We start from the raw sequence: 19,115 nt of genomic DNA on the forward strand, positions 1-19,115 counted from the left end.
TGATTGTGTTTTTACTTTGAGATCAAGAAAACATACAGACACAACGTGGAATAATTGACCTGACATAAACTTGGATCAAGAAACTTGTTTTTCTGATCTAAATCAACCATCCAGCCACCATGGGATCTTAGGGAAATTCCTTCTTTTCCCTTATTCTTGGAAACTCCATGTGGAGAATGAAGGATTTTGACAACATAACCATATGTCATGCTTATAGTTATTTAAAAATATCTGTTATTTAAGTATTAGATTGCATTGGTTCTTCCCAATTTCAGAAAAGGTAGATTGTATTAACGTAAAACATTCATACTCTGGTTTCTCTTCAAAATGAATAAATCTTTCACCTTTAACTAAAAAAAAAAAAGTAAAACATTCATCCTCTATGGACCACAGTTTTCTCATATATCTGGAATGGTAAATTTGGACTGTATAATACCTAAAGACATACAAAATTTGGCTTCTCAGTAACATCATAGGATCTATAAGATGGAAAGAAGTAAATTAATATTCAATAAATGGTGACTATTCGATAAATGGTGAATAGATACAAAATCTCTAAAAGCGTATACATTAAAGAATGTAGTCAATTTTGAGCTTGATCTTGGAATGAGAGAACTGGATGAAATATTAGAAATCCTAAGGCCTAGAGAAAGTTTAATTAGTTACTTTCTGAAGAAAACAGCTTTAGGTAAGAGAAGACTGAAGGTTATTTTTTTATTTTTTTTATTTACTTATTTTTTATTTCAGCATATTGTGGGAGCACAATTGTTTAGGTTACATGTATTGACTTTGCCCTGCCCAAGTCAGAGCTTCAAGCGTGTTCATCCCCAAAACACAGTTCTTTAGATAACAATCTCAGTCTCCATGTAGCTGGCTCCGTCCAATGAAGATACACAATTGGATATTTAAATATCTCATTCTGAACAATCCAAATGGAAGTCTTGGAAACTGCCCCTTTGAGTACTTTCATGTAGTAGAGCATGCTTTTACAAATAACATCTTCCTGGGGAAACTCAGACAAAATACATCTCCAGATGCGACGTAGTAACCATCATTCCAGCAGCAAACATTTACCAGGTGCCCCCTCTGTGGTAGATTCTATTCCGAGTGCCTGGGATACAGCTGTGGGTGAGGATTGAAAGGACCAATGATCCCTCAGTACTTAATGAAACTTACATTCCAGCAAAAAGACATAGACTAAAACAATACATACAGTAAACAAGTAAATATTATAACAAGGTAGAAGGTGATAAAGGTTATAAGAAAAGATTAAGCATGATATGCTAATGTGGATGAGAAATGCTTAGGGAGGGGAGGTGGTCAATTGCAGCAAGAAATCAGGTGGTTAGAGTAGTTCTTATTGGGAAGACCTGGAGATGAGGGACTTGGTTAAGCAAATATCTTGGAGAAGAGCAAAGGGAGAAGCAAAAACATAGCCCTTGAGGCTGTGGAGCATGCCTGGTTTGTTCAAGGTTCAGCAAGGAGATGACCGAGGACGACTGAGCAAGTGCGCAAGTAATAGATAAGGACAGAGATGAGCCCAAATCCTGAAAGACTTTGTAGTTAGTGTTAAGATTTTGGCTTTTACCATAAAGCATAAAATGTGTTTCTAACCATAAATAGTAAGATTATGTTTCTTATTTAAAAATCTCAAATATATTTTATGTACATAGACGTTACCCTTTATGCATATAATTGAATAGGACAAAGCCAAACTGAAAGATGCTTCCAATATCTAGGTAAAGAGCCAGCAAGTAGATTAGGTTATGCTAGGGAAAATATATAAGCAATGCTCTTCTATGCTTAAAGAATATTCTCCTTGATGGATAAAAATGACCACATAATATAGAATTTGGGTACATCAGTGATAAAAAGGTGGGTCTTCAAGGACCAGAATATGAGTCATGGCTCTAATGTAAGCTATACAACTTCGACCAATTCATTTTGACTTCTTTGTATCATTATTTCTTCATCTGCAAAATAAGGATAATAGTACCTACCTCCTCATTTTATGGTGAAGATTAAGGACATGATATATGTAAAGCCCTTAAATAGTCTCTGATACATGATAAGAGTTAACAAAATCAACAGTATTTATTATGCTCTGTCATCAATTTCAGCACTATACTGTCTTCACTGATCAGGATATTTTTGTTCTATTTCTCAGCATATAAAAACAGCACTTCTCCCCCCCGCCCCCCAAGCATAGCTTTTAAAATGTCTACCTTCTTTCTGTGTATCTTTTTTGGAAATCCGTACCTCAACTGCTTTGTTCCCCTGTCCTCTTTGTGTCTGCAGACTAGAGCTCATTAGGGAAATTAAACACTTTTCTCTCCTTGAGTTTCTATTCCCTGAAAGAATTTAGCTACTTCTAATGTAAACATGTAGAGCATTATATGTAGTTTAATAACAGAATCACTGTGCATCTTTGAAAGTATTTCCTTCTCCTCTCTTCTATTGGGTCCCTCCCCTCCAGCTGGGCCAGATTCGTATCAGCTGTCCCCAACACAAAAGGTTCGTTTTCACCACTTTGTGCTTTTTTGCCTAAACGGCCTCTTGTGTCATCTTTTGCTGCACCACCTAATCCTTCCTCCTTCACACAAATATCTTATCTGCATCTTAATTCTACCATTTATTTAAAAGCTTATTTCAGGGGCCATATCTGAAAATTGTTGTAATACCATCTCTTGTTTAGTTCTGAGCTCTTCTTTGAGAATTAAAGGAAAACAATTTTAAAATAAATCACAGAGAACCAGAAATCTTACATTTCTTAGAAGAGACAAGTTACATACAACCCTCTCCCAAAACTAAGTCATAATATAAGGATTTGGGTTCCAGAGATGTACATATTTGTCAAACCTCAACAAATATATAATATTTGTGCATATCATAGTTTGCAAATTTTCCATCAAAAGAAGAGAGACAACATTAAGTCTTAACTATGATATGCATAGTGAATTGTTGTTCATAGAAAGAAGGGTACTGATATCTGCAACTTACTATGAATTGCAATTGCATCAAAGATGGATTAAAAGATAGATATATATGTGACAATATATATGTAGAATGTTAAAATAAATAGAAACAGTAGAATGGTGGTTACTAGGGCTGGGGATGGGAGGAAATGGGAAATGTAGGTTAAAGGGTACAAATTTGCAGTTAGGTAGAATTAATAATTCTAGAGATGTAATGCATAGTGTAATATACAGCATTAGGACTATAGTTGATAATTTTTATTATATACTGAAAATTTGCTAAGAGAGTAGATTTTAGGTGCTCTCTCTCTCTCACACACACACACAAAGGTAACTACGAAAGGTGATAAATATGTAAACTTGTTTGAATACAGCAATCAATTCACTGTGTGTGTATATATATACATAAACATGTACACCTTACAAATATATATATACACAATAAAAATAAATTTAAAAAATAAGTATGGTGAAATATTAATGATACACTCTAGGTTTACAGATGTTCACTGTAAAATTCTTTTAACATTGCTATATGTTTGAAAATTTGTATTAAAAAATGTTTTTAAAAATGGCAAAACATATATAGGCTCTGCCAAAAGGGTCAGATGTTCACAATTCTGTTTATGTCCCTTATTATTGTGATTTCCAGGACAGAACACACTGTTTCAAGTATGGCTTGTACTCCTTGCTCCAAAGAATAAAAAGATAGTTAATTTATTTGATCTGAACACTCATATCAGCAATTTTATCTTCAGAAGACAATGGGAACGTAGTTCAAACTGGGTCATACCAAATTGGTAACATTAACTGTCCTCAGGCATTTTTATTCTCCCACTCCAATTGTTACCAAATTTTCAGTATATAACACAAAATTATCAACTATAGTCCTAACACTGTATGCTACACTGTGCATTACATCTCCTAGACTTATTCATCTATCTTTATTACATCTTTCTTAGCTTTTCTCCTCTTACTGGGTTTTGAAGGTAAACTCGCGAAAAAAATGATATACCATGTCAATAATTAGTCTTGAGTGAAGGGGTTGCTATCTGTCTATGACTTCTTGAAGTGAAATACACACATACACACACGTACACTAAAGTAAAAAAGGGTAAAACATGAAAAAAGGCTAGAGAAAAAAAATTACTAAGACTGAAATAACCCATTACCAATAATGTCAACTAACCTATTTACTGAGTATGGCACACATATATCATCATATTTAAATTTAGCAATAGCTGTGAAGTTGTAGCCCCATTTTATAAAAGAGAAGTTTATAAATAGAAGTTGTGAAAGGAGGCATCCTTGTCTTATTTCTGATCTCAGGAGAAAAGCTTTTGTTCTTTCACCATTGAGTTTGATGTTAGCTGTGAGTTTGTCATATATGACCTTTATCATGTTGAGGAAATGTCCTTCTGTTCCTAAAGCATAGAGATTTAAATGATGTGTCCATGATCATATAGTCAGTGAGATGCAGAGTCTGAATTTAAACCTGGGATAGTTAACATTAATCCCATATTCCTAACCTATAAAGCACACAATCATAGTAACTTGAGTGACTTGGATGTAAGCGTTTGACGATTAAATTATTAAAAACCAAAATAACACAACTAAACAACTAGGGTGACTTTTTAAATTCAAAAGCTTCTAAAAGGATGAAATGAGAATATGAAATACATAAAGGTCAGGGATGGGTTGCTAATCGGGAATGGAGAGAGGGTACAAGCATGGATGCAAAAAAGACTAGTAGTGAGAATAAAGAAAAGTAACTCTCAACTTAGTTGCTACAAAAGTGTATGAGGCCATCGTGAGCAAGGGAAGTGGTAGGGGCAGAGGGAATCACACAAATCTCAAGTCAGCAACAGCAGCGATTACCTACATTATTTTATTTATCTTTCATATAAATAGGTTGACTTAAACACAGTTCTTAAGTTCTCTTTACCCAGGAAACTGTTTGCTCACTCAGGAAAATCTAGCTCATTTTTTGGCAATAATCTTGTTGGATGTGCAATGCTTTGAAATGTTTTATAGACTTAAACAGACATCATTAAATACTTTCTTACTGAGTATTTAAAGAAGCATTGAGCCCCTCCTATAGATGTCATAATTAATTATAGGTTAATTTCTGAGACTTACTGAAAACTTTCATATTCTTTTATGTAAGTGAAACCAGCAGAATCTCACGAACACATCACCATGTCTGAATTCCCTCCCACTCCTCTGAGAACACTGGCTTTTTGGTTCTATAATCCTAGAATCTGGGAAGAGATTTGCTTCTTCGTGCTAATAAGCAATGCGCATGTCTGGTTTGTAGGAAACTAGAACTGCTCAGAGGGGAAATAGGACCCTACAGAGATACACTGGGAAGGACAGAAATGTGTACTCCAGTAAGTAGACCAAGTAAAGAAAAAGGGTGACAAAAGACAATAATCATTCTTTATGATAGAAATCCTTCTTTGCTCCTCTAGCTCAAGTGTCATCGCCTCAAATGGGGGTGAGGATTCAACACCCCTTGTCCTCACCATCAGTCCAATCTGCCTGAGAAATCACTCTGTGTTCTCAGTACAGTTTTATTATAGACAGTCTTTCAATCTGTTTTTTCCAGGGGTGCTGAGCCCTTGAAAGGAACTGGATTTGGAGTTAGACAGAGGTCTTTGGTTTGGGTTCTATTAGGAATTATGAGTTACATCATACTTTGATAAAGCTCAATAGTGTCATATGTCCAGCAATAATAAGAGTTCACAGAATTTTAAAAAATATTTAATAAATAACCGTGATGTGTATAAAGTCTCTATGCATACTTTAAAGTGCCACTCTTAGGATATATGCTTCTAATAAAGGACATCTCTTCCAGTTCTGGTGCAACAGTCCTGAAACACACTCAACTGGATTGACAATGAGCTCTGATAACTTCTAATATATATTTTTGGGGGGTTTTTTGTTCTACATTTCATGCTTATCTTCTTGTTTTTGATTAATAATTTTATTTTTAAAACATTTTTAATTTCACAGCAATTGAGCAGGAAATTCAGAGAGTTCCTACGTATGTCCTTTCCCCGACACACACTCAGCCTCCCACACCATCAATATCCTCCGCCATTGAGGAGTTGAGAAACAACTCTAATACTTTATCTTTTTTCTAAGATAGGGTCTTGTCCTGTCTCCCAGGCTGTAGTGCAGTGGCCGGATAATAGCTCACTGCCGCCTGGAATTCCGGGCCTCAAGTGATCCTTCTACCTTGGTCTCCCAAAGTGCTGGGATTACAGGCTTGAGCCACTGCACACAGCCTGCAGCACTTCTTAAAAAATTTAATTAACTCAACAAATATCCTCTACACCGGTACCAAGAAATATTATTTTTAACACATTAATTTTTTTACATGACTCTTTTATTCCAAAATCATAGATGATTTTTACCTGTCAAAAAGATAATGTACAAATTATTTCGCCTGGCATTCAAGTCCATTTACAAACTGTTAGAAACCTCTTTTCCAACCTTATTTATTCTCTATCCATCTATGACCCAGTGCTTTGACCACACTGAATGGGCCACAGTCTCAAGCACGCCAGGACTTCTCTCGTGCCTTTGCTGATGCTGCTCTCTCATTCTGGAAGATAATTACCACCCACTGTCTGCACCGCCATTAAAGAATGCTCATTTTCTCATTTGGAAAGGCCTTATACCTTCTTTCATGTGTCCTACAACTGTAGAAATCTAAGAGCAAAATAATTTTTACTCTGTGATAGTCCTCAGAAATAATTTTGTTGCTTTCTCATCTGTATTTCTACTGGACTACTATTATATTTAATTCAACATCTGTCATATTCTGTTACCTTTCACAAATAGTCTTATCCCTTAAAATGAGACCTATTTAAGGTCAGAGAAAATGTTTTCTCTCTTTTTCAATTCTTGTGTTTGGCACTTACTCAATAAATACATCACCAGATAAATGGATGGATGGGCAGGTGAATGGATGGATTTACAGATGAAAGAAAGATTCAGCAAATGTTTGAGAATATACAAGAAAACTACAAGATGTAAAATACAGTATTATTTCCACTGTAAAATTTCCACTGAAAATTAGCCCACTACAAAAATTTTGAGATGTACCTTTTTATCTATATAGCTAACCTAAAAAATTAGTTTAAGATTTGTTGATGAAATCTAAATTGACTTTCTCCACTTTGTTTTTAAAAAATTTTCTTTTTTTATCTTTTTATTTTGAAATAATTTGACTTACAAAAAAGTGGTAAAAATATTCTAAAATATAGCACATATATTTTACTCAGCTTAAACTATTAAAGTATAAACATCAAAATGAGAAAATTAATATTGATATGCGCTATTAATTAATCTATCACCAATTGTTCCAGAAGTATAATTTTTTCTGGTGTGGGATCTAATCTACAACCACATTTAGTTGTTTTGTCTCCTCACTCTCCTCAACTGTTTTTAAGGCAACAAATATTTTCTTGGAGAAAAATTCAATTGTAAGAGTTTAAATAGAAATTATACTACCTTGGAAATTCAAATTATTGCCACAAAGTAAGTACTCAATGTTTGTCGAGTAAATAGTGAAGTAAGAGAATTTATTTCTTTATGGACTCCTACAAAAGGGATGTAAGAAGAAAACTAAACAACAAAAAAGGAGAAGATAAATTTTTGGAAATTAAATCATACTAAATTAGAGTGGAAATTAGAGGAGAATTTTACTATTTTTTTACATTCACTTCTAGTAAAATAAGTCTAGTAAAATAAGTCCACTCAGCCAAATGTAAAATATTTGGATATTTTGCAACAGAAAATATTTTGGAAAAAATAAACAAATTCAGTCACTGTTTAAACCATACTATACCAAATATTTAGGTTTTTCAGAGATATCTTGTCAATTGACAGGACTAAATGTCTCACTTAAATCCCCATTCTTAGCATATTTTGATACCACCTGGAAATTGATTCTCAATATCTTTCATCTTATTTAAAGACTAACTAAATTAAAAAGGTGAATAAGATATGACTTACTATCTTAAAATGCTTTTAGCCGTGTTGAGGAGTATGGACCTGTATGGAACTTTTCACCCAAGCAAAAGAACACACATTTTTTTCTCAAGTATACATGGAATATTTTCTAGGATAGATCACATGTTAGGTCACAAAACAAGTTTTAAAAAATTTAAGAAAATTGAAATCCTCCCAAGTTCTTTTCTGACAACACTAGAATGAACCTAGAAATCAGTATCAGTAAGAAAATGGGAATATTTTAAAAACATAGTGGACCACATATATGCTGATGGTTCACATATAGGTCACTCTTTTAGATGTGAAAATTTTTACTGAAAAGGAAAGCAGGACTGATACGGTCCTGTGGCAGATTGGTAATTATCTTCTAGTAGTCAGTCTACATTTCTGCCATTAAAATTAAGCTTTCAATGAACACTGGCCACCCAAATAAAGCCTGCTTCTTGTTAGTTGAGAGATGGAAGGGAATGGAGACACAATGGACTTGGACCACAAATGAATATCCTAGGTCGATGAAGACAAGTAGAGTTGCCTGGCAAACCAGGTTCACCACTCTCTCTCTTGACTGATTTATGGGAGGGAAAAACATATAATTTGTTTCTCCCAAGCCTCAGAAATACTATAGTATCTTTGAACAGACTCTGCAAATGCATTTAGTTATAGACATGTCCTACATCTTAGAATTTAAGTCCATATTGCCTAACATTCATGATCATAAGATCCTAAGATTTATATGGGGCACTTGTTAGAATTTAAGTTCCCAGATACCTCTCCTAGAGGTTCTGATTCTTTAGGAAAAAGAGGAGCTCAGGTACCGATAACACTCACGTAGTGTATTATTTGGTCATCTTTGAAAATGTTTCCTTAATTATAGTTACCAAAAGTATTCATGTATATTAATCCACTACCAAATCAAAGAAAGAAAAGACATTTTAATAAAGATAATATCATTTAACATTTCATTGAGTGAAATATTTATAATTGTAAATTACATCAGGTTTTGTATTATCAAATACACAATCAAGATAATGGTTTTTCAAACTGTCATTGAGTGATTGAGTGCAGAAAATAAAAATTATTTTAATAACAGGTTCTTAGCATCAGAAAGAATCTTCAACATCTTATATTCCATCTCATATGCTATAGAAGGATTTACCTGGTCATCTAGGAATTTAAGGCCCTGATTGAGAAGACACTAGCTGGTTGTAGAATCCACCATAAAATAGGATTACATAAAAGCCATAAGAATTTGTAAAAATAAGGTTAAAAAGTCAGCATCTACCATAACGACGAAATTCAACTCCTTCATTTTCTCTGTAAATAAAGAAAAATAGAGAAGGAAGAAAAAATTATTAACAGAACATTTTAAATTTCCCAAGTATTGCATAAAATACTTCTCAGTGAGGAGGATTTGAACACAGGACAATTTGGAGAATCTGTGCTCCATTTCTCCAAGCAGCTGGGCCTCACCTGTTTGCCAACCCTATACAAGTTCTCTCGCCATGTGGGGCTACTTGACTTTTTCTATATGCCTGGTCTTGGAACCTGCCTAGACCTGAGACAGGAGTGGATTAGAAATTGTTTTAGTGGTTCTTCTCCAGAAGCAAAAACAAACTTTGGGATTAAATGTGCAAAGATTTAATAAGAGGAAATACCTGTGAGAGCAAACATGGAGGGAAGGGGGAAGGCTAGCTGAACCTTTCCACTGTAAACTCCTTCAGAATGAAGGTGACAGGACAGGAGATTGGGTGAAAGTGTCCTAGACTGCCCTGTACTCTAAGGAAGGGTTGGAGGCAGTCATGGAGTTCAGGAAACAAAATGGATCATAAAAGGGGTTTCTCCCTAGCATTAATGGGCTGATTGCGATGGATTTCAGAGTTCTGTAGTTAGTCAGATTTCTTGCTCAATTACACTCCTGTAGTTGGACCTACCTCATGGAGATTATCATTCAGCATCTAGAATTTGGATTACATTATTTTGGTCACTAGTCTTCCATTAGTAAAGGATAATAATTAAATTAAGTTAAATTAATTGATTTATACATTTGCAGAATATCTAGCAGAGTTATAGAGAGGTCAAATACAAAACTACTTTTAAAAATGAGAACTTCAGAAGAAGGTACAAATGTGTTCCTGTGACTTTTATGGAGCTCATACGGTTATTTTCTGTATAGATTGTGCCTGGGTCATCAGAAACATGGGTTTTCCTATCATTTTGTGGTGGTTCCTTCATTACTTTAGAAGGTCAGATATTTAATCTCGTGCACTTACAACTTTGCACTGCAGAATTGACATCTATTGCTATAAGTGTGGCCATTCTTTGCACAGACTGGATCCATTTCTCTGGTGCAATGATGTAGTCTATCTGCATACACTTTACAGTCTGGCTGTTAAACATAAAGAAAACACATAGAATTTATTAGATAATGAACTTTTTGAAAAAAATGGTTTTTATTCTATATACATAATGCCATATTACACATCAAGATAAAATAAATATATCTATATTGAGGTTTAAAAATAAACATTGAAGTACCCACAATCCACTTAAACATGAAATATTATCATATCTTTTTACATACCCAATATAATTTTTTTAAAGCCATAAAAATGACTGAAGTTATTTTTATAATTTAGCCACCCTGCCCCCACTTCTTATACCCAGGCCAAATCTCCCCTGTGATTTTATACCACAAGAAATCATAAAATTGAATTATTTATTTGCTCATCCCGTCTTTCTCAATAATTTCATTGCATATGCAAGTATTCATTATATGTGTTTGCATATATGTGTATAACTATATATAGATATAGCTATATACACAATTATTTTAGTGTTGGCAGTATTGGCAATTTGCATAAATAAACAATATTGTGTGCATTATCACATGTTCTACTTTTTAAATTTTGTGACCTTTATCTATTCAGATGTTTAGAACTATAGTTCATTTTCTTCACCTCTATGTAATATTCCACTATGTGACTATATTAAAAATATTATTTTATCCACCTTTAAGTGTATTTTTAGGTTTGTTGTTTTTAATCCTCTTGCTTTGCTAAGATGAACAATTCTACTTTAAACATCCTTTAATGGATATTAGATGTTCATGTATAATAAGGCTTATGCCTGTTAATGGAATTTTTGAATAATGGGATATTTTTACCTTGTCTCTAACCCCAAATGGTTTTATATGGCTGACAAGATTCTATTTCTTGACCTCAGTATAATAATAACATGGCAGGGTGTTGGTTTTTATTTTGTTTTTGTCTTTACTTTTCAAAGGATCATTCTGTTGTACCTTTTATTTGGTAAAATTTGCTGTTAAAATTTATAATATAAACATATTGAAAGTTTCCCTTTTCCAATTTCCAAGTTCATCAGTATAACTTACCGGACTGCGAGTTTGTGTTTTAGATCCCAAAGAAGTTTCTGCAACCAACACACAAAAGAAAAATTAAAAATAACAAGAGGGGAGAAAAGCATAGTTTTTGGTGAGAAATGTTCATACTTCTTAACAGTAGAAATCTATCAAATTGCTTCCAGATGATCCTGCAGATAATAAGGCGAGCCTTTTGTGGCATTATGAAAATAATACATTCATAAAACCACTTCAAATCTGGAAATGTTTTATAATTACCAATATCACTTGTAACAAATAATTTTATGTATTATTTAATAATCCCCAAGGACTTTCCTTTGAAGATATAATACTGGATTTTTTTTTTAATTTTAAAGATAGGACAGCCTAGTCAGAGAAGATAATGCCTTGTATAAAGTCACTAAGTATGTCTTCCATATAGTGAAGATATGAAGAAATTAATTAGTAATTAATTATTACTCAGCTCTAAGGTCAGGGATCTATGCAATACCTCACAGTTACTTTATCCTGACATTCACGAGCCACTTTGAACTTTAAGAAAGAACTCAGCAAAAGGCACAGTGAGCTCTCTCCTTAAACATGGCCTTGACTTTAGAGGACTCGGAGCTTGCAAACAACAGATTGAATTGCCAAGGAATGCCAGATCTAGCAGACGACACTACTCCCTCTTTTTTGAATTTCACAACCATGGAATCTGACCTCCAAAAAGGTAACTATCTCTAGTTACAGACGAACAAAAATCTAAGGTGCACAGCCCGTTCCAACTCACCATTCTGTCTCCACGTCTCTAAGGTAGAAGATGAGAAAAAGCAATTCACCGATGCAACTTTAACAAGGCATTGGTAACATGCCCTGTTTCATTTTACCAGTTTTAAGGATTGCAAACTCAACAAAATCAGTCCTTCCATTCCTAGATTATAGTAGTTGTTTCCTGCGTTGTCTAAGATATGTGAAATGCTTGACCCAGGACTGAAAAGTTTACTCACCAGAATAAAGAGGAAATGCCAAAGCGATGATGAAAGTAGCTTTGATACATGATGACAAGAAAGGCATTTTATCAAGCCTGCGGAAAGAAACCTTTAGGGATGTTTATAACACATGACACAGGCAAACTGCCCCTTTCCGAACAACAATCTCTTAAAACAAAAGGATCTTTTCTAACCCCCTAGATTCCTAATTATAGTGGATTCTTCCCTTTGTTCTTTCCCCAATCCTTAGGATCAACAAGACTTGACATGTGAATAGAAGGCCTCCCAGAGACTTGAGAGAAACCACAGGTAAGTCCTCTTCGCACATTTAAGGAGGAGCTGTTCATTCTCCCAACATTTTTTTTTTTTATTTCAGCTCATCATGGGGGTACATAAGTTCAGGTTATATACATTGTCCATGTCCCGCCTTTTAAGTTAGCCTACAAGGGAAGTGGCTGCATTTAAGGAAATATCCACATTGGAATCTCAGTTTTTCCTCAGAAAATAGAAACAGTTATTTCAGGGAGGAAGGACCTGGAGCTGTCCTCACAGCAATGCTGGACCCCAGGGCTACCTCCGTGAGTCCCTGACTCACCTACCTGAAACAGAGAAGCTAGTGGAGGGTGAGGCCAGCAGCTCCAGAGATTGTGTCTATGTTGTTTCCCTTCCTTCTCAGCCACCTCCACCCAGCTGAAGGGTCTCTTTTATTTCATGTGGGTAAAACAAATGGCCCATGGCAGGAAAGACACGGAGTTATTCTGTGTTCTGCCTGGAGGCTGCAAAGTAGTAACAGTTCTCAGCAGATCTTCCCTCAGCAAGAGGTCTGGGACAATTTGATCTTTTGTACCCAGAAGTGTGGGGAGGGGAGAAGACAATTATAGTGCTTGGAGATCCTGAGATAGAAAAGAAATGTGAAAGCTTTCCAAGCCGTTGAGTTGGAAAAGATAAGAGAAAAAAAGACAAAAAAATGAATTTGGGGAATTGCAATTAGACACATGCTTAGACTTTAGTATTTTGCAACACTAGAAACACATCAGACTTCAGTACAACACAACAGAACTATCGTTCGATGCAAAACCAGGAATAGACATTAGCTGGAGACATGTAACCTATGTCCAGTTCTACATCCAAGATTGTGAACCAATTGTTTATATACGAGACCTGAGCAAGGATATGTTTGAAAAGCTCCTGGATGAGTCTCAAGGCAGCCAGCTTTGGGAACCCGGCTAAAGAGAGGATGTGAAGAGTAGAAATCAGGGAGAAAGAAGGCTCAGGGGTGAAATCAAAGGGACCACATTAGATAATACCTTAAATTATATGTTAAATAATTTGAACTTTACCTCAGGGTTAAGTGGAAGACACTGCCTGGTTTAAAGTAGGGATTTAATCAGAATTATTTAATTTTCCCAGTTTGATTTCTGGAAAAAACTTTGGAAGTTGAAAGTCCTGAGTTCAAGTCCCATCTGCCACTGAATAAACTTAACACAATATTCAAACTTTCTAATCCACAATTTCCTCATTTTAAATGTGAAAATAATTTATGTCTCATAGGTTTGTCATAAATATTAGGGATACAACGTTAAAACATTTGGCACTTAAATTATTTATTTTAGTTATACTTGTCACCCTAATTAACCTGCCTTTTTTTTTTTAGCAGCAAATAAAGCCAAGACTAGAAAACAACCATTGAGTCTAGCACTGTTCCATGCTAATTTAATGGACATGACATTTGAGGGGAAATTAAAGTCAAGATTTGAAGTTATTGTGAAGCTCTTGTGTCCCACATATTGGTCTTCTTCTTTTATATGTGTCATCAACAGAGATTAACAGCAAGGGCGATCACCCATGATTCACAACAGGCCTCATGTGTTTGAAATTAATCAGTAAGAGGGATGTTAGAAACCTGGATGATTTAATACAGCTACATGAAGGAAAAAATACCTATTTTATTTATGCTGTGCCAGAGGCGAAGCGTATCTACTTACTAGCTGTGTGACCTTGGGCGAGTCACTGAACCTCTCTGTGCCTTAGTTTCCTCGTTTGTAAAAGGGACATATAGTGCTTACCTCATTGTGTTCTTCTGAGAATCTTATGAATCAATATATATGAAGTACTTAGAATAGTGCCTAGAGTAAGACAAGCAGGAAACTGAGGCTCAGAGAGGGGTGACTGTCCATGGGCACACAGCAAATAGCTGCACAGTCAGGGTATGTGACGAAGCGCTGGCCTGGCCTCCTTCCTCCTGGCGGAGGAGGCTGACCCCTACTTGGACAAACATCTCGGGGCTGTTTCTGCCTTGCCTGCCGGGAGCCCCAGCCCAGCCTGAGCAAACACTCGGGACTCCTGCTTCCGGCCCTGGCTCTGGAAAAAGCCCAGCCAGGGGCTGCTGAGGTCAACCGCGGAGCGAAGTGGGAAGGAGGAGGCACCCAGGTCCCTGCACGGGGTCAGCCCGGCCTGGCCTGGGCCTCCCGCTGCTTCTGGAGCCACAGCTCAGTGCCTCGGGCTTCAGCATCCCCCATCTGTGAAATGGGCCCAGTTACACCCTCCCGGGAGCACTGTGGGGAGAGGGGATGCCCCTATCTGGGCCTGGCAACAACAAGGGCTGACATTGTGCACAGGGCTGCGAGTGGCTTGGGAAGCAGGGGTCTCCGAGGTCCAGTAGGGACCCCAAGGGATCCCCTGAAGGCACCATAGTGCTGGGAGGGGCAGACCCTCCCTCCCCTTCTGTGGCATTCCCAGTCCCCTTGCCATGTCCACTTTCATTTAGAGCCCTCCCCAGAGCCAACAGACCAGGTGTGGCTCTCACGGTGGCATCAGGCACGGTGCCGGGTGGTGGCAGGCCCTAGCATCACACCCCAGGTGTCTTTCATGGATACTGGTCTCAGGTGGGGCCGTGTCAGGGCAAACCCCGGGCCCCAAGAAGCCAGCACAGGACCAGGTGGGGGGGCGGGGAAGGGGGGCGCTGGCCGCGGACACCCAGGCACAGAGGGCAGGGGCTGCGCCAAGGGGCCTGGCTGCAGGGGACGCATGGAGCACACAGTGCCCCGACCCCACCCTGACCAGGGGCCAGAGGGCTCTTTATGGAAAGTCTGCTTGAGACTGTGAGGGCTGAAGTGTCCCTTGGGCTGTGGCTCCAGTCCTGTCCCATCATTCCAGAGCCTCCTGGTCTCCTGGTTGGAGATTAGGAACCAGGCTAGAGGTGGGGGCAGCAGTGGGCATTTCTAACAATGGAAATGCAGGGAAATGGTTGACAGTGAGCAGTGAGCTCCCCGTCCCTGGAGGTGTGCGCAGAAGTGGCTGGGTGTGCAGGGGGTGACCCTGCCTGCATTTCCTCCTCATGAACTGCCCTGTGAACTGTGGCATGGGCCGGGCAAGTGAATGGGCTCTGGGGTCAGACAGCCCCAGGTTCAATCCCAGCTCTGCTGTGTACTGGAGGACTGGTGGACAGGCCCCTCGGTTTTGTGCATGGAGGGGGAGCCCTGCCCTGCCTCCTGGGCTGTCAGGGACAGAGGGGGAGGCCTGCCCTGCCTCCTGGGCTGTCAGGGACGGAGGGGGACGCCTGCCCTGCCTCCTGGGCTGTCAGGGACAGAGGGGGAGGCCTGCCCTGCCTCCTGGGCTGTCAGGGACAGAGGGGGATGCCTGCCCTGCCTCCTGGGCTGTCGGGGACGGAGGGGGACGCCTGCCCTGCCTCCTGGGCTGTCAGGGAATGGGAGGGAAGGCTGGGGAAGAGCACCCACACACACTGAGCGCAGGGGCACTGTCAGCGGGGCGGCCCCACCGCAGCACCCCACATGGGGACTGTATTTGCCCACTGCTCTGCTGCTGGGGACAGGGCCTGCTTTCTCCACTGCCTACAGGAGTCCAGGTCTGTGTCCACCCTTCAGTCCCTCTAGTTGAAAGCTTTGCCAGATAAACCCTCCCCAGCTGGAGCTGGATTTTGTTTTTATTTTTCAGGCAGGATCTGGTAATGAAGACAATGAAATACATGTTATTTCTTTTCCTTCCGAGCACTTTGTCCTTGTCCAAGAGCCTGTGGGACTGCGCTCCTCACCCTCCCCACCCAGGCTGCAGGGGGGTGGCAGGAGAGGATGAGTGTGGGCAGGGGAGGTCAGGGAAGGGAATGCTGGGAAGGTGGGGGGCCTGGGGGAGCAGTAGGGAAAGACTGCTGTGATGAGCTCCTCCAACCCCGGCCTTCCTTGGCAGCTCCTGTGCCTCTTTGAGATTAGGCATCCCCTCCCCCCACCCCCCAGCCAAGGCTAAACTGGTGTCAGCACCTTCCTGCTCTCAGGAAGCTACCCTCCATCTCCCACTGCGGACTGTATTGGTCTGTGGCCGCCTCCTCTGCAGGACCCTGCACCCAGCACTGGGCCTAAAGATGGCCCTGGGTGGGCAACAGCAGAGCAGAGCATGAAAAGGGACAATGTGACACCAGTCTCTGCTCCCTGGTCCTCACTGTCCGCTGAGGGGTCTCGATCTGGGCTGGGGTGTCGGGGGAATTGGGGAGAAAGGAGTGGAGAAAGTCACACTCACATGGGGGTGGCAGGGGTCGGGGTGGCAGCGCAGGCACAGCGGGGGATGGGACGGTGCACAAGGGCTGGACTTGGACTATTCTGGCTGTGTGACCTTGCGCAGGGAGTTGGCCTCTGGAAGCCCTTTCTGCAAAATGGGGATGAGACCACCACTTGGAACGTCCCAGCCCAAGGCCTAGGGGGGTGCCCTTGTTTAGCAAGGGCAGGAGCTGGGGCTGGTGGCTGGGTGGTGAGGTCTCTTGGCTGGGCGGGTCCAGGGCATGGAGGTGGGAGCAGAGCCCCTGGCCCATGAATCTCATAAATCCTATCCCACCACTCAACTCTTTGTGCTCAAAATGGCGAGACCACCTGCCTTGCCTTCTCCCAGCATCCTCCAGGTGGAGGCTGAGGCTCAGGCAAATGGAAGAGAACTGGGCTGGGGGGTCTGAGGGCAGGACTCACATGGGCTGTAAACAGGCTGCGGCTGCAGCATTTCAGAGCCTTTTTGAGACTCCTCCCTTAACCTCCCGGCCCCTCCCCAGTCACACTGGGCCCAGGGTTGGGTGGGCCAAGGAGGTTCAGGTGCTCAGGGCTTAGTCCTGGGCTTCCTGTTCCCAAGCCCCATTGGTGGCCTTGAGGTCCAGTGAGGAGAGAGGGACTGGGATGACGGGAAGGAGCAGAGGGGGGCACCTCCCGGATTAACCCCTGCGGTTTCTGTCTGGATCTGCCTAAGGGCAACTCAAGGAACCCGGGCAGGAACCAGGGCGTTGCGTTGTGTCCCCGGCCTCCCCCACCCCACCATGCATGCAAGGCACTAAGGCCAACGTGGTCAGGTGGCAGCCAGGGCTCTCTGCTGTCGCAGCTGCACCTTTGGCCTCCGACTGCCTGTGCAAATCCTCTTCCCCCAACCCATCGCGCTCCCCCCACACCCTGTTCATTTTTAACACAAACAATACATATCCTCCGAGTAAAACTTAGAAAATTCAGACACAAAGACGATAAAACTTCAAAACACCCCACCCAGGAGTCACGACCCGACAATGTGTCTGAGGGTCCGACCTGCCTGGTTCTGCCTCTCCTCGGCCCCGTGCCCTAGGCCTGTCCCCTCAGTGGCCAGGCCTCACAGTGCCCATCTGCAGCTGCGCTGCCCAGCCCAGCCCAGCCCAGCTCCGGCAGGGGCAGAGCATTCCCAGCTCCGGCCCGGAAGGGGAAGTTGCTCCTCTGAAATGTCCTTTTCTGGAATACCCATTCTGATTGGATTGGATTGTCCAATCAGAATTGGACTCTCAGCTTTCTCTTATCCAATCAGAATGGTTATTACTGAACACCGCATTCCAATGCGGGAGGTCCTAATTGGCCTTCGTCATTTTGTCGTCCAGAGCAAGCCGGCCGCTAATTTGAAGTGATTTGTCTCGGACTTCGTGGCGTCCTGTGGCTTCCACCCCGGTTGCTGTGGCTGGGGTCGTGTTCGCCGGCGCCATCTGAGTCTTGCTCAGTGACCAGAAGAAACGAAAGGATTTAGCTGCCATGCAGGAGGGACCTCAGGTGAGCAGCAGCAGGTAAGGAAGGACCCCGTGGGAGAGGTCCCAGTCCTTTGCGGTGAGGCGGCTTGTGGTACCCAGAATGTGGGGTCACAGTGTGTGAGTGGCACCCACGGTTGAGTGGCACCATGGCTGGGTTCTGCTGTTGCTTTGCCCTGAGGGGTTTGTGTGACGCTTGGTGCCCGAGGGCCACCATCCATGTGTAAGGACACAACAGGGAGCTGGATCAGGAATGATGTCCCCAGGCCCTGACCCTCGGTGGGCCTCAGTTCTTGGCCGGCCTAGTGGTGTGCGGCCACTGGCCTTCAAAATCCAGAGGAGTGGGGACAGTGTTCTAGGAGGGGCCACAGGGCAGAATGTCAGAGATATCGGCTGTCAAACTTAGTACTTAAGGAAAGTGGAGATTTCGCCTAATCCCTAACACTTCAGAATGTGACTGTATTTGGAGACAGGATCTTTAAAGAGGTAATTAAGTTAAATGAGGCCATCAGGGTGGCCCCTAATCCAATATGAGTGGAGTCGAAGAAGAGATCAGAATGCAGACAGGGACTGGGAAAGACCACCCGAAAACACAGGGAGACAGTAGTCCTTTGCAAGCCAAGGAGGGTGGCCTCAGCAGAAACCAACCCAGCCCACGCCCTCATGTCAGACTTTTAGCCTTCAGAACTGTGGAAAGCAGACATCTGTTATTTAAGTCACTCAGTCTGTGGTATTGTGACAGC

At 40.9% G+C, this 19,115-nt stretch overlaps 1 protein-coding gene across 3 annotated transcripts; it reads right to left on the reverse strand.

Moving 5' to 3' along the window:
- Positions 1 to 758: 758 nt before the first annotated feature.
- Positions 759 to 13,110, reverse strand: LOC123638868 (sperm-associated acrosin inhibitor-like). 3 transcript variants are annotated; one of them, XR_006735496.1, is made up of 6 exons: positions 12,944 to 13,110; positions 12,363 to 12,453; positions 11,389 to 11,426; positions 10,268 to 10,383; positions 9,154 to 9,311; positions 759 to 1,122 (listed from the first exon to the last, which is right to left on the reverse strand). XR_006735496.1 is itself a non-coding variant. In XM_045552676.1 (5 exons), exons 2-5 carry the CDS (start codon positions 12,427 to 12,429, stop codon positions 9,269 to 9,271), a joined length of 264 nt encoding a protein of 87 aa, XP_045408632.1. In that variant the 5' UTR covers positions 12,430 to 12,439; positions 12,944 to 13,110; the 3' UTR covers positions 8,933 to 9,268. The 3 variants fall into 3 exon arrangements, 2 of the variants coding, with proteins under 2 accessions (XP_045408632.1, XP_045408631.1); XM_045552676.1 differs by lacking the exon at positions 759 to 1,122 and having other exon boundaries at positions 8,933 to 9,311; positions 12,363 to 12,439; XM_045552675.1 differs by lacking the exon at positions 759 to 1,122 and having other exon boundaries at positions 8,933 to 9,311.
- Positions 13,111 to 19,115: the final 6,005 nt, after the last annotated feature.

The sequence above is a fragment of the Lemur catta genome, chromosome 5 (assembly GCF_020740605.2).
Source record: "Lemur catta isolate mLemCat1 chromosome 5, mLemCat1.pri, whole genome shotgun sequence".
NCBI lineage: Eukaryota > Metazoa > Chordata > Mammalia > Primates > Lemuridae > Lemur > Lemur catta.